At 42.6% G+C, this 24,969-nt stretch overlaps 1 protein-coding gene across 1 annotated transcript in view; it reads right to left on the minus strand.

The window, feature by feature from the left end:
* The window catches only part of GALNT1 (polypeptide N-acetylgalactosaminyltransferase 1), a 487,294-nt gene that overhangs the window by 21,024 nt on the left and 441,301 nt on the right, over positions 1-24,969 (minus strand). Inside the window, 1 exon segment of the mRNA XM_029589850.1 lies at positions 16,180-16,278. Coding sequence (XP_029445710.1) covers positions 16,180-16,278 — 99 coding nt within the window.

Genomic DNA, 24,969 nt, shown 5'->3' on the forward strand with positions numbered 1-24,969 from the left:
CACATGGCTCAACTGAAGGGCCAAGCAAACCCTCCTGTGCAAGTAACATGCCCAAGCATGAAGGGTAGAGGATCTGGGGAAGCAGTAATGATGGTACTTCTGAGCAAGAAGGCACACCTGTTGGAAGTCCATAGAGTTGGCTATCTTTTTTGATAACAAAATCAAAAACCTTCTTGCCCCCCTGGCTTCAACTAACATGGCTCCAAACCCTTCGCAACCATTAAGCCTCGCAACCAATAACACTCCACCAAATATCCACAGACCGTCACTAGAAATTCTTGAACAGACATCCTCCCTGGAAATTGAATCAATAATCAAGAAAATGAAACCTTCCACTCATCCTTTGGACCAAATACCGACCAAACTACTTCTCACCATCCCTAACACCATTGCTAAACCGCTGGCAGACATCATAAATTGCTCCCTCAATCAAGGATCGGTCCCGGACTCCTTAAAAATTGCTTCACTTAAACCCTTACTTAAAAAACCCAACCTGGACCCAGCCGACCCTGCAAACTTCCGCCCCTTTGCAAACCTACCTTTTATAGCCAAGCTAATGGAAAAGCTTGTCAACATCCGACTCACAGACTACCTTGACTCCCACAATATTCTCTACCCCTCTCAATTCGGATTCAGGAAACGCCTAAACACAGAATCCCTCCTTCTTTCTCTAACGGACAACATCCTGATGGGCCTTGACAAGGGACAATCTTACCTGCTAGCCCTTCTCGACATCTCTGCCGCGTTCGACACGGTAAACCACACTATCCTCATAAACCGTTTAATGGAAATAGGCATATCCGGCTCTGCACTGCTCTGGTTCACATCCTTTCTGAACAACAGACACTACAAAGTCAAAATAAATGACAAAGAATCTCACTCCATTCCATCAAACCAAGGTGTACCTCAGGGTTCGTCTCTTTCCCCTACCCTGTTCAATATATATCTACTCCCTTTATGCCAGCTACTCAATAGTCTCAATCTCACCCACTTTATATACGCGGACGATGTACAAATCATAATCCCCATCTCGGACCCCATCTCTACTCTAAATTTCTGGAACAACTGCTTACACGCCATCAACCTTCTGCTCTCGAGTCTCAATCTGGTCCTAAATACTTCCAAAACGGAACTACTGGTTATCTCCCCTTGTGACAACAATCCCCTCGCAAATAATGCTAGCATCCCATTAGCAAACCAGGTCAGAGATCTTGGGGCCACCCTTGACTCTAGAATGAATTTCAAAAAATTCATTAACGCCACAACCAAAGAATGCTTCTTCAAGCTACAGGTCCTGAAGCAACTTAGACCGCTCTTACACTTCAAGGATTTCCGTTCGGTGCTTCAAGCCATACTGTTTTCAAAGATCGACTATTGTAACGCTCTATTACTTGGTCTGCCCGCTTCGTCCACCAAACCTCTTCAGATGCTGCAAAACGCAGCGGCTAGGATCCTTACAAACACTCGTCGCAAGGACCATATCACACCAATACTAAAAATCCTACACTGGCTGCCCATCCAATATAGAATACTTTTCAAGGCTCTCACCATCATCCACAAATCCGTCTACCAGCAATCCACTCTCCAACTCACCTTCCCACTTGAATTACATACTTCCGCAAGACCGATCAGAACTGCCTACAAAGGTTCGCTCAAGGCCCCCCCCAACAAATCATCGGTCCACAACACTATTCACAAGCGAGCTCTTTCAACAGCAGGCCCACTACATTGGAATTCACTTCCCCAAGACTTACGCCAAGAACAATGCCATTCAACTTTCAGAAAGAAATTGAAAACCTGGCTGTTCACAGAAGCCTACCGCTGAAGGATCTCCTCAACCATCACTGACTCTCACTCCCCCACCCCTCCCCAATCCCTACCCCCCCTCTTTTCCCTCCCACGTTCCCCCCCACCCTACCTCACCCTTTCCTTCTCCCTCTGGACATACCATGCTAATAACTGCCTAGGATAAACCTATGTTTATGTATCTTACAGTTTTTTTGTTGATTTATATATTTATCTCTCTCTAATTGTTTCTTAGTTTAAACTCTGTACTGTCTTCCATTGCCCAGGTTTTACGCTCCCTGTTTAATGTAACTTTACTTTCTACCTTGATGTTAATTGGTTTCCCCTCAGTTACATTGTAAACCGGTACGATAAGACCTAGTCTTGAGGATCGGTATAGTAAAAGAAATTAAATAAATAAATAAATAAAGTTTGGGGCCAAGCATAACAACCAAGAGAGTTAACAGCCACTGATTCCAGATAGATATCAGCGGCTGAATGCACAGGAAAATCCTGTCTACACTTGCAGTGGTTGATACTCAAAGCCTCCTAAGAAACTTCATCTGACATCTCAGAATAAAAGCTGTGGAAATATTGAACAGATAAAAAGGAGATGTTGCAGATGTTAATGTATAGATTGATGCTACCTTGTGGCTGATTGTTATCTGTCACTGTTTTCTCTTTCCAGTCTCTATTGTTACTTTCACCTTGTGTATTGCAAGCTGGGTAATAAAATACAACTTGTCACTTGCTCACTAGCAATTTTCAGTTGTCTTATTTCTATATATGAAACAAGTAACCTGTACATAGTGGCAGTTAAACTGTGTAAAAAAAAAAAAGTGAAAGCATAACATGTACTGAGCAACAGTTACAACCCTAAGAAAAAAAGCAAGGGGAACACTTCCATGGTGCAGTAGTTATGACCCTAGTTATCTGCTAGGCAGATTGGATGGGTTATTTTACATAAGAACATAAGAAATTGCCATGCTGGGTCAGACCAAGAGTCCATCAAGCCCAGCATCCTGTTTCCAACAGAGGCCAAAACCTGGCCACAAGAACCTGGCAATTACCCAAACACTAAGAAGATCCCATGCCACTGATGCAATTAATAGCAGTGGCTATTCCCTAAGGAAAATTGATTAATAGCCATAAGAACATAAGAACATAAGAAAATGCCATACTGGGTCAGACCAAAGGTCCATCAAGCCCAGCATCCTGTTTCCAACAGTGGCCAATCCAGGCCATAAGAACCTGGCAAGTAGCCAAAAACTAAGTCTATTCCATGTAACCATTGCTAATGGCAGTGGCTATTCTCTAAGTGAACTTAATAGCAGGTAATGGACTTCTCCTCCAAGAACTTATCCAATCCTTTTTTAAACACAGCTATACTAACTGCACGAACCACATTCTCTGGCAACAAATTCCAGAGTTTAATTGTGCGTTGAGTAAAAAAGTACTTTCTCCGATTAGTTTTAAATATGCCCCATGCTAACTTCATGGAGTGTCCCCTAGTCTTTCTACTATCCGAAAGAGTAAATAACCGATTCACATCTACCCGTTCTAGACCTCTCATGATTTTAAACACCTCTATCATATCCCCTCTCAGTCGTCTCTTCTCCAAGCTGAAAAGTCCTAACCTCTTTAGTCTTTCCTCATAGGGGAGTTGTGCCATTCCCCTTATCATTTTGGTAGCTCTTCTCTGTACCTTCTCCATCGCAATTATATTTTTTTGAGATACGGCGACCAGAATTGTACACAGTATTCAAGGTGCGGTCTCACCATGGAGCGATACAGAGGCATTATGACATTTTCCGTTTTATTCATCATTCCTTTTCTAATAATTCCCAACATTCTGTTTGCTTTTTTGACTGCCGCAGCACACTGAACCGACGATTTCAATGTGTTATCCACTATGACACCTAGATCTCTTTCTTGGGTTGTAGCACCTAATATGGAACCCAACCTCGTGTAATTATAGCATGGATTATTTTTCCCTATATGCATCACCTTGCACTTATCCACATTAAATTTCATCTGCCATTTGGATGCCCAATTTTCCAGTCTCACAAGGTCTTCCTGCAATTTATCACAATCTGCTTGTGATTTAACTACTCTGAACAATTTTGTGTCATCTGCAAATTTGATTATCTCACTCGTCGTATTTCTTTCCAGATCATTTATAAATATATTGAACAGTAAGGGTCCCAATACAGATCCCTGAGGCACTCCACTGTCCACTCCCTTCCACTGAGAAAATTGCCCATTTAATCCTACTCTCTGTTTCCTGTCTTTTAGCCAGTTTGCAATCCATGAAAGGACATCGCCACCTATCCCATGACTTTTTACTTTTCCTAGAAGCCTCTCATGAGGAACTTTGTCAAACGCCTTCTGAAAATCCAAGTATACTATATCTACCGGTTCACCTTTATCCACATGTTTATTAACTCCTTCAAAAAAGTGAAGCAGATTTGTGAGGCAAGACTTGCCCTGGGTAAAGCCATGCTGACTTTGTTCCATTAAACCATGTCTTTCTATATGTTCTGTGATTTTGATGTTTAGAACACTTTCCACTATTTTTCCTGGCACTGAAGTCAGGCTAACCGGTCTGTAGTTTCCCGGATCGCCCCTGGAGCTCTTTTTAAATATTGGGGTTACATTTGTTATCCTCCAGTCTTCAGGTACAATGGATAATTTTAATGATAAGTTACAAATTTTTACTAATAGGTCTGAAATTTCATTTTTTAGTTCCTTCAGAACTCTGGGGTGTATATCATCCGGTCCAGGTGATTTACTACTCTTCAGTTTGTCAATCAGGCCTACCACATCTTCTAGGTTCACCGTGATTTGATTCAGTCCATCTGAATCATTACCCATGAAAACCTTCTCCATTACGGGTACCTCCCCAACATCCTCTTCAGTAAACACCGAAGCAAAGAAATCATTTAATCTTTCCGCGATGGCCTTATCTTCTCTAAGTGCCCCTTTAACCCCTCGATCATCTAACGGTCCAACTGACTCCCTCACAGGCTTTCTGCTTCGGATATATTTTTTAAAAGTTTTTACTGTGAGTTTTTGCCTCTACAGCCAACTTCTTTTCAAGTTCTCTCTTAGCCTGTCTTATCAATGTCTTACATTTAACTTGCCAATGTTTATGCTTTATCCTATTTTCTTCTGTTGGATCCTTCTTCCAATTTTTGAATGAAGATCTTTTGGCTAAAATAGCTTCTTTCACCTCCCCTTTTAACCATGCCGGTAATCGTTTTGCCTTCTTTCCACCTTTCTTAATGTGTGGAATACATCTGGACTGTGCTTCTAGAATGGTATTTTTTAACAATGACCACGCCTCTTGGACATTTTTTACTTTTGTAGCTGCTCCTTTCAGTTTTTTTCTAACAATTTTTCTCATTTTATCAAAGTTTCCCTTTTGAAAGTTTAGCACGAGAGCCTTGGATTTGCACACTGTTCCTTTTCCAGTCATTAAATCAAATTTGATCATATTATGATCACTATTGCCAAGCGGCCCCACCACCGTTACCTCTCTCACCAAGTCCTGTGCTCCACTGAGAATTAGATCTAAAATTGCTCCCTCTCTCGTCGGTTCCTGAACCATTTGCTCCATAAAGCTATCATTTATTCCATCCAGGAACGTTATCTCTCTAGCGTGACCCGATGATACATTTACCCAGTCTATATTGGGTTAATTGAAGTCTCCCATTATTCCTGCACTACCAATTTGGTTAGCTTCCCTAATTTCTCTTAGCATTTCACTGTCCATCTCACCATCTTGACCAGGTGGACGGTAGTATACCCCTATCACTGTAGTCTTCCCTGATACACAAGGGATTTCTACCCATAAAGATTCAATTTTGTATTTAGTCTCATGCAGGATGATTATCCTGTTGGACTCTATGCCATCCCGGACATAAAGCGCCACACCTCCTCCCGACTGCTCCTCTCTGTCATGCGATATAATTTGTACCCCGGTATAGCACTGTCCCATTGGTTATCCTCTTTCCACCATGTCTCTGAGATGCCAATTAAGTCTATGTCATCATTTACTGCTATACATTCTAATTCTCCCATCTTACTTCTTAGACTTCTGGCATTAGCATACAAACAATTCAAAGTTTGTTTTTTGTTTGTATTTTTATTCTGCTTTTTAATTGATAGGGATAAGTTAGAATTTTTTAGCTCAGGTGAGTTTTTAGTTACAGGCACTTGGACTACTTTTCTAATTATTGGAACCTCACTGTCGGGATGCCCTAATTCTAATGCATCATTAGTATACTTTAAAGATACATCTCTCCGAACCATGCGCTGCTGAGCGACTGTTGGCTTTCCCCTTTGTTCTAGTTTAAAAGCTGCTCTATCTCCTTTTTAAAGGTTAGCGCCAGCAGTCTGGTTCCACCCTGGTTAAGGTGGAGCCCATCCCTTCGGAAGAGACTCCCCCTTCCCCAAAAGGTTCCCCAGTTCCTAACAAAACTGAATCCCTCTTCCTTGCACCATCGTCTCATCCACGCATTGAGACTCCGGAGCTCTGCCTGCCTCTGGTGACCTGCGCGTGGAACAGGGAGCATTTCAGAGAATGCTACCCTGGAGGTTCTGGATTTAATCTTTCTACCTAAGAGCCTAAATTTGGCTTCCAGAACCTCCCTCCCACATTTTCCTATGTCGTTGGTGCCCACGTGTACCACGACAGCCGGCTCCTCCCCAGCACTGTCTAAAATGCTATCTAGGTGACGCGTGAGGTCCGCCACCTTCGCACCAGGTAGGCATGTTACCAGGCGATCCTCACGCCCACCCGCCACCCAGCTATCTACATTCCTAATAATCGAATCACCAACTATGACGGCCAACCTAACCCTTCCCTCCTGGGCAGTAGGCCTTGGGGAGATATCCTCAGTGCGAAAGGACAATGCATCACCTAGAGAGCAGGTCCTTGCTACAGGATCCTTTCCTGCTACACCTGGTTGGTGCTCTCCCATTATGAGACCTTCTTCCTTCAAGGCAGCACCAGGGCTGCCAGTCTGAAGTTGGGACTGGACTACTATGTCCCTGAAGGTCTCATCTATATACCTCTCTGTCTCCCTCAGCTCCTCCAGGTCTGCCACTCTAGCCTCCAGAGATCGGACTCGTTCTCTGAGAGCCAGGAGCTCTTTGCATCGCATGCACATGTACAACTTCTCACCGGTGGGTAAAAAATCATACATGTGACACTCGATGCAAAAGACTGGGAAGCCCCCCTCTTGCTGCTGGACTGCTGCCTTCATCTCAATTTTGATCAGTTCCTAGTTAGGTTTTAGGTTGCTATGGGAGTAGGAATGTGTCTAAGTTCCTTTAAATGTATTAGTGAATTCACTATATGTCTGGTAGTGGCCTACTGGGGTCTGATCGAAATCTCTATAAAGTTTTTGTTGATGGGTTTTTTTTTTTTTTTGTGCAAGTGGCACCTGCCTATAAATTAAGGGATGAGCTTGGGGTGGGTGGGCGAGGGGTGGGAGGGTTGGGAATTACAAACAGTCTAACTTTAGTTAGTCAGCCTGAGTGACTCACAGCTCCCTTGATTAACAAATGTTGTTCCCTATTCACACCTAATCACACTACCTCAACACCTTTCCAAGGTGAGTAACTGAGCTGAACTATTCAACTTTTTTACTTTGGTATATACTGCTCCTAGCTTATTTCTAGCTTCTGGCTACTTTTTTGTGTGTGTGGGGGGGGGGGGGTTTGTGGTTTGTTTTTTTTGGTTTTTCAATACAATGCACTCAGTTATTAAATAAAACACTTAGCTCTTTAAAAGTCTGGAGGACACTTTAATAGTCAGGCAGACTTTTAAAAAATAAACACACTACCTACTGCTACCTTATTGACTGACTAAATACAAACAGTCTAACTTGTGTATTCACTGCCTGACTATTAAAGGCACAAACACACTAAATAATATTCCCAAATAGTTAACTTTGCCCCATTAATGGACTTCTCCAAGAACTTATCCAAACCTTTTTTGAACCCAGCTACACTAACTGCACTAACCACATCCTCTGGCAACAAATTCCAGAGCTTTATTGTGCGTTGAGTGAAAAAGAATTTTCTCCGATTAGTCTTAAATGTGCTACTTGCTAATTTTGACTTATAATCTACTCAATAACTCCTCCTCTATTTGGCTGAGCACTCTCCTCCACCTGTACAAGCCTGTAAGGTATCTGCGCTCCGCCTCAAAGAATTTACTGGAAGTCTCAAAACTGAAAGTGGCTAGATTAGACATTACCAGAAGCAGAGCTATCTCTGTTGCTGGTCCTCGCTTATGGAACTCTATTCCAGATCATCTGTTAAATGCCTCTTGTTTAACGCCGTTTATAAAAGCACTGAAAACTTACTTTTCTCACTGGACTTCAACTCGAACTCTCTGGATCCAGTACAATTAGCAGTCTTTTGGCTCTTCGGCTTTCAATATTCAGTTGTATTCTGGTTTGTTTGTGTCTACTGAACTTGTCTTTTAATTATATGTACTCACTATATAAACCACCTTAATGCTTATAGTAGAGTGCAGGTTAAAAATCTTGTAAAATAAATATTAAATTTTGCATATGGATTATGTACTTACGCACATCCTTGGCTAAGTTAGGCCACCAGTAGTTGTAAGAGTTAAAAGTTTAAGCTCTTGTGGAAACTTTGGTGGCCAGCCAATTTAGAATCATGGGCCCATTTCAGGACTTTCTATCGGTGATTCTGGGGAACAAACATCTTTCCTAGAGAGATTCCAGCTGGTACTACAATGGTGACTGCGATGATTTTAGCTGGGTTGATTAGATATTGGGGGTTCTTGCAAAAATCTCTGGGGTAAAAATATCTCGACAGTGTCCTCTTTAATATTTTTGTCTGTTAGTCAGTAAGATAGGTAGAAGTTAAATCTGGCAAAAAATAAGGACCATCTCACTTGTCATAGGTTGAATCTTCTGGCAGATTGAAGGTATAAGAGGTTCTTATGACTGGTGAAGATGGTAAAGGGATATAAAACAACCTCCAATACACGATGCTTCTCTTCCAAGACAGGCTAAGACAGAATTTGAAAAGAAGTTGGCCGTAGAGGCAAAAACTCACAGTAAAAACTTTTTAAAATATATCCGAAGCAGAAAGCCTGTGAGGGAATCAGTTGGACCGTTAGATGATCGAGGGGTTAAAGGGGCACTTAGAGAAGATAAGGCCAGTCACGGCGTATGCTTCGCTGGCTAGAGCGCTCAAAAGCCAGCGAAGCGCATGACGTCATGGCGTACGCTTCGCTGGCTAGAGCGCCCAAATCGATGGGCGCTCAAGCCAACGAAAGCACATGAACATGCGTGCGTGACGTCACGGCGTACGTCACGCACGCCTATCCATGTGCTTTCGTTGGCTTGAGCGCCCATGCACTACGGGCATGCGTTTGTCCATCTTCACCGGCGGGGGCCGCTGGAAGCCGCTTTCGCCGCCGGCTGCGCCCTCCGGAGGAAGGCAGAGAAGGCTGAAAGGGCTGAAAAAGAAACAAAAAGTAAGTTGGTTACACTTATTCACATATTTTACATGTCGAGTCGCTTCGGGAGGAGGGGATTTTAGGTTTTACATATTTTACATGTCGAGTCGCTTCGGGAGGAGGGGATTTTAGGTTTTACATATTTTACATGTCGAGTCGCTTCGGGAGGAGGGGATTTTAGGTTTTACATATTTTACATGTCGAGTCGCTTCGGGAGGAGGGGCTTTTAGGTTTTACATATTTTACATGTCCAGTCTCTTCGGGAGGAGGGGCTTTTAGGTTTTACATATTTTACATGTCCAGTCACTTCGGGAGGAGGGGATTTTAGGTTTTCTTTTGGGGGAAAGTTTGCCGTCTACCCTTACCCCTGCCTCTAACGCAGGGGTAGGGGTAGGCAGTAAATTAGCAGGTTAAACGCGCGGCTAAACTGCAGGTTAAAAAGGCGATAGTCGGGGCGCGCGTTACTGAATGGGGGGGGGGGGGGGGGAATAGCTAATCCGATCGTTTACATCTCATATACATGCCGCGGGCGGAAAGGGGTACCCGTTGATTTAAAGAAGCGGTAAGGATGAGTTAAAAGGGATAGTGAATCGCGGGTTGGGCTAACATGGCCAAATTGTGAGTAGAAAGCGGGTTAGAAGCAGGGTAACCGCGGCCGCACTTTACTGTATCGGCCTGTATGTAATCGTGGATGAGCTGTCTGTAATAGTTAGCAAATCCTAGAAAGCACTGGATCACCTTGAGGCTCACTAGCTGGGGCCAATCCATAAATGCCAACAACTTGGAGGGATCATTTGAAGGTCTTGTGCTGATATACTGTACCCCAGAAATGGAAGCTTTGGCTGCTCAAACATGCACTTATCCAACTTGCCATATTGAGAGCGGCTTCTTAAATGCTGGAGTACCGTCTAGAGAACGGTGTGACTGAAAGTTGGACGAGAAGATTAGAATGGTGTCTAAATAAATTACACAGGTATACAGCAAGTCCCTAAATATGTCATTGACAAAGCTCTGAAAAAATGCTGGGGCACTACATAGGCCAAACAGAATGCTTAATTACTTGTAGTGGCCATCACAAGTGTTAAAGGCAGTTTTCCATTCCTCACCTTCCCATATGTGTATAACATTATATGCCCCGCTAAGATCCAACTGGATTGATGGAATCTCCTTGCAGCTGATCAGTTCTGATATCAAGGACAGAGGATGTTTGTTTATTAAGGTTAGGCCAGCCATCATAGTTGGGGATTCAATTATTAGAAATGTAGATAGCAAAGTAGCTGGTGGACGTGAGACCCGCTTGGTAACTTGCCTGCCTGGTGCGAAGGTGGCAGACCTCACAGGTCACCTAGATAAGATTATAGACAGTGCTAGGGAGGAGCCGGCTGTCGTGGTACATGTGGGCACCAACGACATAGGAAAATGTGGGAGAGAGGTTCTGGAAGCCAAATTTAGGATTTTAGGTAGAAAGCTGAAATCCAGAACCTCCAGGGGGGCATTCTCTGAAATGCTTCCTGTTCCACGTGCAGGTCCTCAGAGGTAGGCAGAGCTCCAAAGTTTTAATGCGTGGATGAGACGATGGTATAGGGAAGAGGGATTCAGTTTGTGGTGGGTCCACTTGGCAATAGTGATCATAACATGATCAAATTTAAACTAATAACTGGAAGGGGGACAATAAGTAAATCTACAGCTATAACACTAAACTTTCAAAAGGGAAACTTTGATAAAAAGAGGAAAATAGAATAAAACTGAAAGATGCACCTGCAAAGGTTAAAAGTGTTCAACAGGCATGGACATTGTTTAAAAATACAATCCTAGGGGTGCAGTCCAGATGTATTCCACACATTAAGAAATGGGGAAGGAAGGCAAAACGATTACCATCACGGTTAAAAGGTGAGGTGAAAGAGGTTATTTTAGCCAAGAAAACATCCTTCAAAAATTGGAAGAAGGATCCATCTGAAGAAAATAGGATAAAACATAAGCATTGTCAAGTGTAAAACATTAAGATAGGCGAAGAGAGAATTTGAAATGAAGTTGGCCATAGAGGCAAAATCTCATAATAAAAACTTTTTAAAATATATTCAAAGCAAGAAACCTGTGAGGGAGTCAGTTGGACCATTAGATGACCGAGGGGTTAAAGGGGCTCTTAGGGAAGATAAGGCCTTTGCAGAAAGACTAAATTAATTCTTTGCTTCTGTGTTTACTAATGAGGATGTTGGGGAGATACCAGTTCCGGAGATGGTTTTCAAGGGTGATGAGTCAGATGAACTGAACCAAATCACCGTGGACCTGGAAGATGTAGTAGGCCAGACTGACAAACTAAAGAGTAGCAAATCACCTGGACCGGATGGTATGCATCCTAGGGTACTGAAGGTACTAAAAACTGAAATTTCTGATCTATTAGTTAAAATTTGTAACCTATCATTAAAATCATCCATTGTACCTGAAGACTGGAGAGTGGCCAATGTAACCCCAGTATTTAAAATGGGCTCCGGGGCGATCCGGGTAACTAAAGATCAGTGAGCCTGACTTCAGTGCCGGGAGAAATAGTGGCAACTATTCTAAAGATCAAAATTGTAGCGCATACAGAAAGTCATGGTTTAATGGAACACAGTCAACATGGATTTACCCAAGGGAAATCTTGCCTAACAAATCTGCTTCATTTTCTTGAAGGGGTTAATAAACATGTGGATAAAGGTGAACTAGTAGATATAGTGTATTTGGATTTTCAGAAGGCGTTTGACAGTCCCTCATGAGAGGCTTCTAAGAACACTAAAAAATCATGGGATAGGAGGCGATGTCCTTTTGTGGATTACAAACTGGTTAAAAGACAGGAACAGAGAGTAGGATTAAATGGTCAATTTTCTCAGTGGAAAAGGGTAAACAGTGGAGTGCCTCAGGGATCTGTACTTGGACCGGTGCTTTTCAATATATATATATAATACAAAAAACTGGCAATGTATGTGTCTTAATTAGTGCTTACCGTATTATACAAAATTACCTCCAAAACAATTTTTGGAGAGAGGAAAAAAGCACTTTTACAGAAAAAAAATCAAACCACAAATCTTTCAATGATATAAAAACAATGTATTTATTTCAAAACTATTAAAACAACTTGTTTTTTTCCAATATTAATTTTTTATATAAAATTGCTCATATTAAACATTCCCTTTGAGAATATTAAAGCAGTTCTCTCAGAACTCTTCAACATACATCTCCATACATCAATATTTATAACCTTTGCCACTATACTGCTGCTAAACTCAATCTCTCCCTAAAATGTTGTACTTACTACATTAAACACATAACCACAAAACAACCTACATAACATGTGATTCTTAATACATGCATATTCATAATAGTGTTATCGTTGTTTGTTAATAATGCTTCATTACAAAATTAAGACCATCCTTATGTGGTCTACACTATCAAATGTAGGTTTTCAAAAATGCCTTTTTAAACTCCCTCGTTTGTAGTGTTTCCTGGTTATATGATTTTTCTTTCTCAACAAGGCCCTTGTTTCGCCTTCCTGGCTTCTTCAGGGGATTTAAACTCGAAAGAAATCAACAGTGTATAGATCACCCCCAACTCTCGATGCTGAACACTGAAGGGTGAGTCGGAGAAATCACAGGGTACGGTAATGCCTTACGGCTCTCTGAACACTATTGAAATGCAATAAGTTTCTTAAATCTCGAACCCTTGTGTTTACTAACTCTGTCACTCTTCACTCGTTTCCACTTAATGATAGGAGAATCTCGCGGAAGAATTTGCCAGAGGCATGAAACCTCTATCAGACAATTGTTTGAAGATTATCTCAATCCTGAATTGGTAAACTTCCAAAAAATTTAGGGAGAGTTGGAGTTGAAGATACTCAACTGACATTATTCTCTATCAGCCATCTCGGCCATAGCGTTTCAACGCTAACTCTGTTTCCATACCATCCCGATGAACCGACAGCCTTTCTAGTTTTTATATTTGCCTTCCTCGTGCCTGGAGAATGCATTTCATTTTTTGTGCTTCAGGATGGCTGTTATCCCTGTATTGCTTGGTCTACCTTGGTTGCAGAAACACTCTTCTTGTGAACTGGCAAAATGAAAGTATCATCTCCTGAGTGTAACCATTGTTTCCGGAACTGTATGTGTCATGTATATCCCCCTTGCAACTCTGATCATCGGATCTCCCAGCTGTTCAAGGTCAACCCACACACTATGAATTCTTTGCAGACATCTTCAGCAAGAAAAAGGCCAAGGTCCTCCCACCTCCTCTTCTGTACAATTGTACCATAGATTTAATGCCCAGCAAAACACCACCCTGAGGTAGTGTACCCTCTTATCCATCCCTGAGACAGAGTACATCTGGGAGAACTTCGAGTGAGGCCTTATCAGACCCTCCACATCCCCTGCCAGGGCCAATTTCAAAGAAATGCAGGTGGGTTTTTCAGAATGGTATCAGATGTATATAGAGCTTTTCCACCAAGGCAGCATCAATGAAGCTGCCAACGGCACTGGAGTTCAGAAATGCTTCACAGAAGAAATCCCTACTTCCAAAGTCCAACTGGATAGGTAGAATAATTTGCATGGGGAGGAAGTTGAGTAGTGCCTAGTGTTGCACCTCTCATCAACCCTAGGCTTGGGAGTTTCCTGCCTTCTCCAGGCACGAGGACGTATAATGGCCTTTGCCTGCACAATACAAACTGGCGCTTCTTCTCCTCCGATAATTTGGTTCACCCTAGTTGCATGATATCCTCTGTGGATATGGGTAAAGATGTGGATTGGGTAGGAGGTGTCATAGGCCTCTGAAGGTTGGGTGCCAGGCATGTTCCACATTTGGAGTCCTCCCAGTTCTCGAGACCTCTCTTAGAAAGCGGATGTCTATTTTCACACACAGAGATATGAGGTCGTCCAGTTTGGTGAAGGTATCACAACCGGCCAGTTCATCTTTGACTCTGTCTAAAAGACCCTGCCTGAATCTGCTATCTGTGCTTCTTTATCTCAGGAAAGTTATGATGCCAGGGTGTAGAATTATACTGCCTACTGCCCAATGGTCATGGAGTTCTGCTTCAGATGGAATAACTGGAAGGCTGAGGATGAGGCTTGGGTAGACTCATAAAAGAGCTTCCGGAAGTGGGTCAGAAACAGTTGGGGGTCATCTCTCTTCCATTCCAGTGCCTGACCTAACAGCAGGATTATTATAAAGGCCTGGTCAGACGTGAAATTGGCTGGCTGGCGTTTGAAATGGATTAGGAACTGGTGGACAAAGCCCCTGCAGACCTTTGGGGTCACCATAATGGGGTGGCAGAGCAGGTGAAGAGAAAGAGCAGACAGGAAATGTTGGCAGTGGCTGACTGTGGTGAAGGTGGAAGCAATGTTGGCACTGCTATGGACGACTGCAATTTAGCTGCACAGACAGATCTTGCAGAACACCAATAATGTGATCTTGGTTCTTTTGCTGTTACTGGAGCATCTGCAAAAGATCCTGCAGATAGTCCAGAAGGGGAACATCAGTGGGATACATGGCCTGAGCAAACTTTACAGGCTTGGGGTATAGACCCAGAGGACGCTGACTGACAGGCAAAAAAACCCATACCAAATCTTGAGGCAGAGATGTGCTTACACAGGCACAGTCAAGGTAGGCGGAGTTTGTGCAGAGGTGGAAATTAAGCAAGAATCTGCATGCGGCAAACAGAAGTGGAACTGAGGTCAGGCAGGGTCAAAACCAGGAAACAGTAACAGAACAACTACTAGCACTGGATCAGGAGAAAATAACTTGTTGCTCAGGCACTGGCCCAGAGGACTGGGCTTCCTTTTAAGTTGCAGCAGTTATGACATCAGCCTGTGCCACCAGAAGGCGAGACTGCAAAGTCTTATAAAACTGGTGAGCTATTGCAGGGCCTACTCAGAGCAGCCAAATACTGTGGAGGGGCTTGGACTCTGGCAGCCATGCTGGGAGACCCCAGCAGATTGCAAGACACTGCGCCGGGCCCAGGACCAAAAGGTACAGGAGGCTTACTGCGGAGCAGCTGCTCATGATTGGCGACATGTTACAATCATATATGATGATAATTTTTATGAAGTTGAGGGTGGGAGAGCCTTAGAGGAACCTAGAGAACCTGCTTCAATTTCCATTTTCACCTTTTGCTGTGCAACAGCTAATCACTTCAATCTCTTTGTGCTCAGAACTTTTGCTACTGTTAAACTTTGATACTGTGTGTCATAATTAGGCAAAACCTTGCAGGAATAATGTATTATGTCCTTTGGCGTGAATGCTCATTAAAGAGAACCAAATGAAATAGGAATGTGCCCAAGGCCACCATGAAAAAAATACCCTATGAACATACAGGTGGATACAACTGGATTATGATAATCAGTATGGATATTACACTGCTGATGTGAAATACGTGTACAGCTTGTAGTACACTGATACAAGTACAACGACCTTTCAGAGGTAAAAATTAGGGCTTTCAGAATAAGTTAAAGACAGTGGTAGTGCTTTATTACTGAGATTTTGTGCTTAACATTTTTTAAGCAGTTAGTTTCTATAGGCGATTTCCTCTAGGTTTAATGTAACATCAACACAATATGTTACAAATCACAAGGAAGCCTACCTTCTGTACTAAAGACCCATCCAAAAGAAAGGGAAGCATGATGAATATATTTAGGTGCTGTTGAAGTTTGAAAAGTAACAGGCTTCATCTTGCCAGGGGTGTAAGTGAGATGCTGCACTAATCTGTAAATGTGAAGGGTCCATAAAGCCCAGCATCCTGTTTCCAACAGAGGCCAAACCAGGCTACAAGGTTTATATATATATATATATATATATATATATATATATATATATATATATATATATATATATATATATATAATCAATAAAAAAGGGTTCTCTCTTACCTGGTTACCTCCCATTCCATGACAATTAAAAATTCCAACTTTTTCATTTTCTTTTCTTGCCATGTTATCCAGACATTGGTTTGTTTCCACATTTCTTATCTGGAGAGAAAAGAAATGTATAAATCCAGCATTATAATATGCAGACACAAAAATGAACAGTCTTATTGGCATTCAAATGGTTTAAAATGTTTTAACATTTTAAAATCTATTTGTTTTTTTATTTAGGATTTTCGTTAGTCTCTTGAAAAAAGGGGAAAATGCACACCCTTAGCCTCGGAATTTTACAGGCACAAGTTGCAAACAAACCATAACCACCTTACTAGTGCTGATTTAAAAAATCAACAGTATAAACCAACAACTGAAACTATACTCATAACAAAGAAAGCCAGAGAAAGAGCTTCAGGGAAAAAAGCAGCTTCTAAAATAGAAGTGCAAATACTGCAAATGCAAAGACTCCAAACAAATATTTAGTAGTCAAACATGAGAAGACGCCACCACATACAAGGAAAAATGTCACCTGTTTCTAATTATATAGTTATACAAAAACATTATTTACACAAGCATTATTTACACAAGCAGAAAGTAAAGATTCCAAACCATTTGAATTAAAAACGATAAATTCCTGTGGAAAAATGGATCTCAATAATTACATAGGTCTAATAAGAAGGAAAATTTCAGATAGGAACATAAAGGATCCAAGATTTTCTTTGGTTTATATATTATGTACATATCTGAATTAGAGAAGAAATGGAGATCGGTGTATATAGAATGCCCTTTATTGAATTAGCCCGACTCTGGCCGAGTTTCGCAAAACAGACTCCCTATTTTCTTTGATCACTTTTAATCATGTGTTCTACATTAACACCAAGCTTTCACATGTTTTCTGTTCCCATATTATGCTTTAACTATGAGAGCCTATGCCACAGACCACACTTTGTTTAGTTCTTTTCTGTCTTCCTATATACCACTCTGTTTTGTATACCATTATGTCTGTTTTGCATGACAAGGTCCACATTCATAAGATTATATATGTTTTCCGTTTTTTGTTAATTTACGCTATTTTTATGAGTCCTTGTATGTGCATTTTAATTGTAATATATTTGTTTTTAGTTGCCCCTGAGGCAGCTCTAGCTCATAGAGCGAAACTCGGCCAGAGTCAAGCTAATTCAATAAAGGGCATTTCTCTATACACCGATCTCCATTCCTTCTCTGCTATACAGCCTACTGGATTGGCTTCCGATTTGTTTTTTGGGTCCATATCTGAATTAGGACACTAATAATTTTTTATATTCTACAGATTTTTGTATGTGTGTTAAATGTAATTTCTCGATCCCTGTAGCAAATACATGTATTTCCATTTAGTTGCGATATTTGCGTATTTTTCTACCTTAAGTGAAATTTCAGCTGTTGGTTAGTTAATGAAACAAGACTTGTAGTACTGCAATAAACACCCCATAAACACATAACTTGCCATAATGCACCAATTTTAATTGTGCTTCTATTAAGCTTACAACTGGCTCTGGTCTATTAAGAAGGGATTTTATTTCTTCTTGTAAATTCTCAATATATCTGCTTTGGTATTTCCAACCATATTTAAAAAATAGATATATAAGTATCAGAATGCTTTGGACAGCACAAAAAAAAAAAAAAATCAAATGTTTAAGAAAAATCTGTCATCTGGAGAAAAGTCTTCAATTATTAGGAAAAAGCAAGTTTGCTTACCGTAAACTGTTTTTCCGTAGATAGCAGGATGAATTAGCCATGCTGTCATGGGATCTGTCAATCAGGCCCAAGAGGTGGAGCTTTACCAAGCAGAGATTAGATTTTTGTTCCCTGCGGCTGCGCGTGTGTTCCCGCACAGGAAAGTAACGGATTCTCCTTAGTCTGTGATTAAGCTGTGTAGTTGAAAAGACAGCGACTGCCAGGGAGGTGGGTGGGTCAGCATGGCTAATTCATCCTGCTATCTACGGAAACACCGTTTACAGTAAACAAACTTGCTTTTTCCCCGTTGATAGCAGGGCTGAATTAGCCATGCTGTCATGGGAGTCCCAAGCTCCGATCACGTTGTTTATGATATATGTTTGTACGTGATCATTAATAGTGTGGCAGTCACCGTGAACTAGATGATAGAGATTGCAGAATTGCTTGCCCTATCTTTGCATCAGTGACTGCTTGTTGATCAAGGCAGTAGTAAGATGTGAAGGTATGGAGCGATGACCATGTAGTTGCCTTACAAATGTCTATGGGCTGTACATATTTAAGATGTGCCAAGGAGGCCGCCACTGCTCTTACTTGGTGAGCATTGGGAACAGAAATGTAGCTGTAGTTTCTGCTTGTCGTAGCAGAACGTGATGCATTGTGCTATCCAGTTGGAGATGGTGCGTTTAGCCACTGGTAGTCCAGGTGCCTTTGGGTCGAAAGAGACAAAGAGTTGAGAAACCCGATGGTCCGAGTTTGTTCTCTCTTTGTAATACGCTAAGGCTCTTTTCCAATCTAGTGTATGCAATAATTTTTCCCTATCATTTGCATGAGGTTTAGGGAAAAAGATGGGTAGTTCTATGGTTTGATTGAGATGAAATTGAGAAACCACCTTTGGTAGGAAGGACGGGTGACTTTGGAGAACCATTTTTTGTGATGAAACTGTAAATATGGAGAGTAATGGACTAAGGCTTGTAATTCACTGACTCGTCGTGCTGATGTTACTGCAACTAAGAATACCACCTTCCATGTGAGGTATTTAATGTGTGCTGAGTCCATGGGTTCAATCAAGCAAAGCATGAGCTGTTCAAGAACTATGTTGAGGTTCCATGGAACTGGAGGTTTAGGGATTGGAGGACGAAGGTGAGTTAATCCCTTAATGAAACAAGATAGTAAGGGGTGATTGGATATCGGTATATTGTTAACTGGGCTATGATATGCCCCTATGGCACTGAGATGAACTCTAATGGATGATGTTGCTAGACCAGATGCGTAGTGTATGAAGATAAGCTATGAGCAATTCAGGTAAGCAGTCCAATGGTGGTACACCGTTGGAAGTGCACCAGGTAGAGTAGCGTTTCCATTTATAGCTATAATTTTTCCTCATGGAGAGTTTCCTGGACTCTAACAAGATGAACTGTGCCAAAGTGGAAACTCCCTGTTCTGTTAAAAGGAGCCTCTCAATCTCCACGCTGCCAAGTGGAGAGATGAGTGTAGTGGGTGTAGAAGCGTCCCTTGATCTTGACAGAGAAGATCTTGGCGATTCGGTAACAGAATTGGGTCCATGATGGATAGTCGGAGAAGGAAACTGTACCATGGTTGTCTCGGCCAGGCCGGGGCTATGAGTATCAGCTGAGCTTTGTCTGCTATGCACTTTTGAATTGTCCTGGTTATAAGTGGTATGGGAGGAAAGGCGTACAGGAGGTCTGTCGTCCACAGGATGAGAAAGGCGTCTTGAGCGATCCTGAACTGGCTCGATCTTATCGAGCAAAATTTGGGAACTTGAGCGTTGATCTCCTTTGCAAAGAGATCTATCGCAGGCATCCCTCATTGAATGAAGATGTCTTGGGCTACGTCCGAATTGAGTGCCCATTCGTGAGGATGAAAGATGCGGCTTAGTCTGTCCGCTCTTGTGTTTGCCACTCCCAGTAGGTAAGTTGCTTGCAGATGTATGCAATTTTGGTGAGCATGTTCGAAGATTTGCAGGGTTTCCTTGCAAAGGGACCATGAACTGGACCCTCCGTGTTTGTTGAAGTAAAACATCGCCACTTGATTGTCTGGGTAATTCATGACCCTGCGACCTTTCAGGTGGTCTTGAAACACTTGTAATGCATTTTGAATTGCTCTGAGTTCTAATAAATTTATCTGCAGGTTCTGCTCGGAGATTGTCCATAACCCTTGCGTTTCGTAAATCTTGAGATGTGCTCCCCATCCTTTGCGAGACGCATTTGTGGTTAAGACTGCGTTGTGCGGAGGGGAACTGAATAATGCCCCTTTTGATAGGATGGAGTCTAGTAGCCACCATGTTATGTCCTGTCTCATCTGGGCGGTCAATAATACCGTCTGTGTCAACGGTTGTGAGTGTTGTTTCCATTGACGTTTTAGTCCCCACTGCAGACGTTTCATGTGTAGCCTGGTGTTGGGAACTGTGAAAATAGCTGCTGCCATGTGTCCTAGGACTACTAGAATTTGTCTCGCCAAAGGTCTCTGAGTATAGTTCAATATTTGGAGAAGATAACGTAGGTGTGTTATTCTCTCGGTTAGGAGGTATGCCCGGTTGCGAGTGGTGTCCAGGCATGCTCCTATAAATTGTAATGTTTGTGTTGGCTATAGATGTGATTTTTGGAAATTGATCACTAGTCCCAACTCCTGTAGGCACTGTATCACTCGTCGGAGGTGGTCGATCAAGATCCCCGGAGTCGAGGCGATTATCAGCCAGTCATCCAGATATGGAAATATGATTATACCCTGTTGTCTGAGATGCGCCACCACCACCACCATGCATTTGGTGAAAACCCTGGGTGCAGCAGATAGTCCAAAGGGAAGAACTTTGTACTGGTAGTGATGATGCTTGTAACGGAAGCACAGGTACTGCCAAGAGGATGGATGGATTGGAATATGTGTGTAAGCATCCTTTAGATCGATAGAACACATCCAGTCGTTGGGTTGAATCAGAGGTAGGATCGATTTCAACGATACCAACTTGAATTTCTCTTTGGTTAGGAATTTGTTCAATTCTCGTAGGTCTAGTATGGGACGAAGGCCACCCGACTTTTTGGGTATGAGGAAGTATGGGGAATAAAACCCCGCCTGTTGGGTTTTCGGAAAAAATCGTCGAATGGCTTGTTGCTTGTGAAGCAAAGCAATTTCCACCCCCAGTTGAGGTTGGAAGCTTTGACTCTTTAGAGTGGAAAGGTGAGGTAGCATGGGTTTTGTGGTAAATTGGAGTTGGTACCCCTGTCGTACTCTCTCTAAAACCCATTGATCAGATGCTATTCTTTCCCAGGCTGCCAGGCAAGAATGGATTCTGCCAGGTGGTGCTTGGTGTTGTGGTGGTGGCTGGGTTTCTAAAAAGATGGCGTTTATTTTACTGCAGCAGCCGGTTGTTGTGTCTGCTGTCTTTGGTTACGTGGTTTGCCCATACATTGGTTCGGGGTATGTTCTTGCAGCGTAGAACGTTGGTAAGATGGATACAGCTGTGTACGAAAGGACTGATAAGACCTATAAGGTCTATGGGCATATGATTGTCGACAAATAGATCCGACATAACGACGTGTGGTCGAGTAGTGAGGTTGTGATGTTAAGGATTGAACTGCTATAGCTTCCCGATCTAAGACAAGAACCATGCCTTCCTACTTTCAGAAAAAGGCTTAAGACATGGCTATTTAAGCAAGCCTTCCCAGATCCCAATTGAAATACAGTAACATCTTATAAGAGACTACACAATATTATGTAAATTATTAATGTAAATAATTAATCTTTACTACTCAATTATCTTACTCTATTTCTCTCCCCAGTTATATGACCCTGTTGTAATGTAACTTTATCTCTTTGCACTTGTTTATGTTCTGTTTTTTGTACACACCCTCTTGTTATTTGTAAACCGGCATGATGGGGTTTCTAATCTCGAATGCCAGTATAGAAAAACTATAAATAAATAAAATAAATAAATTTGCCCACTGTGTCCTGAAAACGTTCTCTGAACAGGTTGTACATGGGAGGTTTGCCAGTTTCTCGTGCAAGTCTTCCCGTATTGTACTGGAACGTAACCATGCCATTCTGCGGGCTGCAATGGCTGTTGCAGAAGCCCTAGAAGATGTCTCGAATCCCTCATATATCGACCGTAGAAGGTGGCGAGAACACTCTTCCATATCGTGAAGAGGTTGTGGTATCTGATCTGCCGTCGAGGAAAGCATACCTTTTGTGGCTTGTATGCATTCATATAGGTATTGTCCCATGTAGAACTGATGGTGCATAATACGGGCATTCAAGATGGAGTTCTGGTACATTTTCCTGCCAAACTCATCTGAATATCTGTTATTCTTGCCCGGTGGATATGAGGTGTGCGACTTTGCTTTTTTGAATCTTTGCATCGCATACTCTACCACAATTGAAGCATGCGGTAATTGTGGCATAGAGTAAGGCGATGTTTTCCGCATACAAAATTTTATATCTGTTTTCCTTGAGACCTCTGACAGAGTAAGGTGTTTCCCACGATTTCTTTAAGACTGTATGTAGAATTTCTTGTGGTGGTAGAGATGTTTGTTCTCCTGGAGTATCGAAAATCTTTAGGAGACCAAGGGTCTCTGATCTAGGGTCTGTCTCCTTTTGGACCTCTAGGTGTAATATGGTACCCAATTTCTCCAAAAGGTTTGGGTACGCGAGGTCCTCTGGAGGGGAATACGGTTCCTGCGGTTGTTCCTGTGGGTCCAATGGAAACCCAGTAGATGATGATGGGGAGGTCTGTGGTGATGGGGAATCGATAGGTGTATTTTGGTTTTGAATTGGAGAAACTGGTCGTTTTGTTATTGGGGATGCCAGAGGCTCCACTGACTGTTCCCTAGAGGTATGATTATTATGTTCTGGGGAACTCATAGATTGATCATGAGGCATCTTAAAGGATGATTGAAGAGTTTCATAAAATCCTGCCAATGATTGTGATAATTGTAGAAATGCCTCTTTTGTGTGAGGAGGCATTGTTGAACGAACAGATGGTTTTGGTAAGTCACATGTGTTAGGATGCATCATAGGTACTTGGGGTAAAGTACTTGGCACATTGTATTCTCTCCCCATCTTGTTGTCTACTGTTCCCATAGAATCATCTGAGATAGCATCATCAGAAGAAGTGACCTGTATTATCTCTCTATGAGACAAGGGTCTGGTAGTTTGTGTATGTGACGTCGCAGAAGTAGAAGGACTTACTTCCCCTCACCTTCTTAGCTTTCCTATGATGCGAGTGATGTGTATGTCTATGGTGATGGCGTGATGAGGATCCTGAATGGTCCTTCCGTGAAGACGGCGATCGTTTTCTATGTTTCTTGCCAAGCTCGAAGAGTAGGAGGAACTCGAGCGGCTTGATGTTACAGCTGGAGAGGTTGAACGAGACACTTCTAAGGACTCATGTCGTCGTTTTAAGCCATGTTTTATTGAATGAGGTGGTTGTTTGTATTTGTCTCCAGCTTTTTGTGGTGTTTCTTGTGACATCATATGTTTTATAGGTGTCGGTGTTGTGTCATCTTGTTGTATATTAAAGATTGATGTCTTCTGCGCCGTATGCGCCGATGTTTCTGGCGCTATACGCGCAGATTTTGACTTGTGTGCAGAAGTCAATTTGTGCACATATCTTTTTGGCACCGTGCGCGTAGCTGTCTCCGGCGCTGCGCGCACTTCCGGCGCCAGGCACGCAGACCTCGTTGGCGCCCTGCACGCAGACGTCTTCGGCGCCCTGCACGCAGACGTCTTCAGCACTGTGCGCACAAATGTCTTTGGCGCCGTCTGCGCAGATATCTTCGGCGCAATAGTCTTGTGCACCAATAAAGTCTTAGGCGCAGATGTGTGCGCCGATGGTGAGTTAGGCGCAGAAGGCATCTTGGGCGCACAAGTTTTAGGCGTCTGATTTTTAGGTGCTTTTGCTTCCTGTGCCGATAATTCTGGCACTGTCAGTTCATTCAAATCCGATGGCCTATGCCTTTGTGGCGAGTCCTTACCTCCTAGAATGGAGGAGTGGGGATCCCACGAAGATGCCAGTTTCTTTGTCAGAGGCGTTGTTTTCGATGGGCCAGGTGATGAATGAGCCTCCGATGGCTGCGATGGGCTGACCAGTTCTTTTATTCGATATGCCCGTTGTTTCTGAGCTCTCTGTGACATTCGGGCACAGAACTGACAGGCTTGGAGATCGTGATCTGGCCCAAGGCATCGGTAACATCGGTCATGGCCATCCGTGACCGACATTACCTTGCCGCAAGTGCAGGGTTTAAACCCCGATTTTTGAGACATTTTAGAGTGAAACCAAAAACGTTGAGGAGAAAAAAGCTCCGCGTGCGATCCTGCTCGCGGCAAAAACAGAATGAGGAGAATCCGTTACTTTCCTGAGCGGGAACACACGCGCAGTCATAGAGAACAAAAATCTAATCTCTGCTTGGTAAAGCTCCGCCTCCCGGGCCTGATTGACTGATCCCATGACAGCATGGCTAATTCAGCCCTGCTATCAACGGGAAAATGAAGGAATAAAATCATTTTATGGCACACACTAACAGCTATAGTACACTTTAAGGGGAATTTTAAAAGCTGGACGTGTGCCAAAATTGGGAGATGTGTCTGCATCCAGCACATGTGCATGTCCATCTGATTTTCTCACATCAAGAAAAAAAAAAGGGGTGGAATGTGAGTGGGGCATGGGCATTCCAGGGCAGGGTCAAGAGATATGTGCGTATGTGGCTACGAGCATGGGTGCACAGCCAGGTGTAACCCCCTCCTTAAAGTTATTTGTAAGTTCTCTGGGGCAGGGACACTGGCTAGCTTGTACTGCTCTTCCTATTCCAAGGTGAAGGTCCTTTGGACTAGGGATGGAAAGGAGTCCTCTCTGGTCCCAGTATGGGGTGATTATTGAGCTGTGCTGGAACTCCCTCATTCTGCTGGGCGCCGGGTGTGGTGTACCAAACCAACCACACTTGGACCACCATAGGCAGTGTCCAAAATAATGTTTTACTGATACAGTTTCATTGAATGACACAATTAAATATGGTAAACCACACACCACAGTCTCTGTTATTCCTCTTTTAATTACAGATCTTTTCTGCTATATCTGTGCAT

The sequence above is a fragment of the Rhinatrema bivittatum genome, chromosome 2, assembly GCF_901001135.1.
Source record: "Rhinatrema bivittatum chromosome 2, aRhiBiv1.1, whole genome shotgun sequence".
NCBI classification, from domain to species: Eukaryota; Metazoa; Chordata; class Amphibia; order Gymnophiona; family Rhinatrematidae; genus Rhinatrema; species Rhinatrema bivittatum.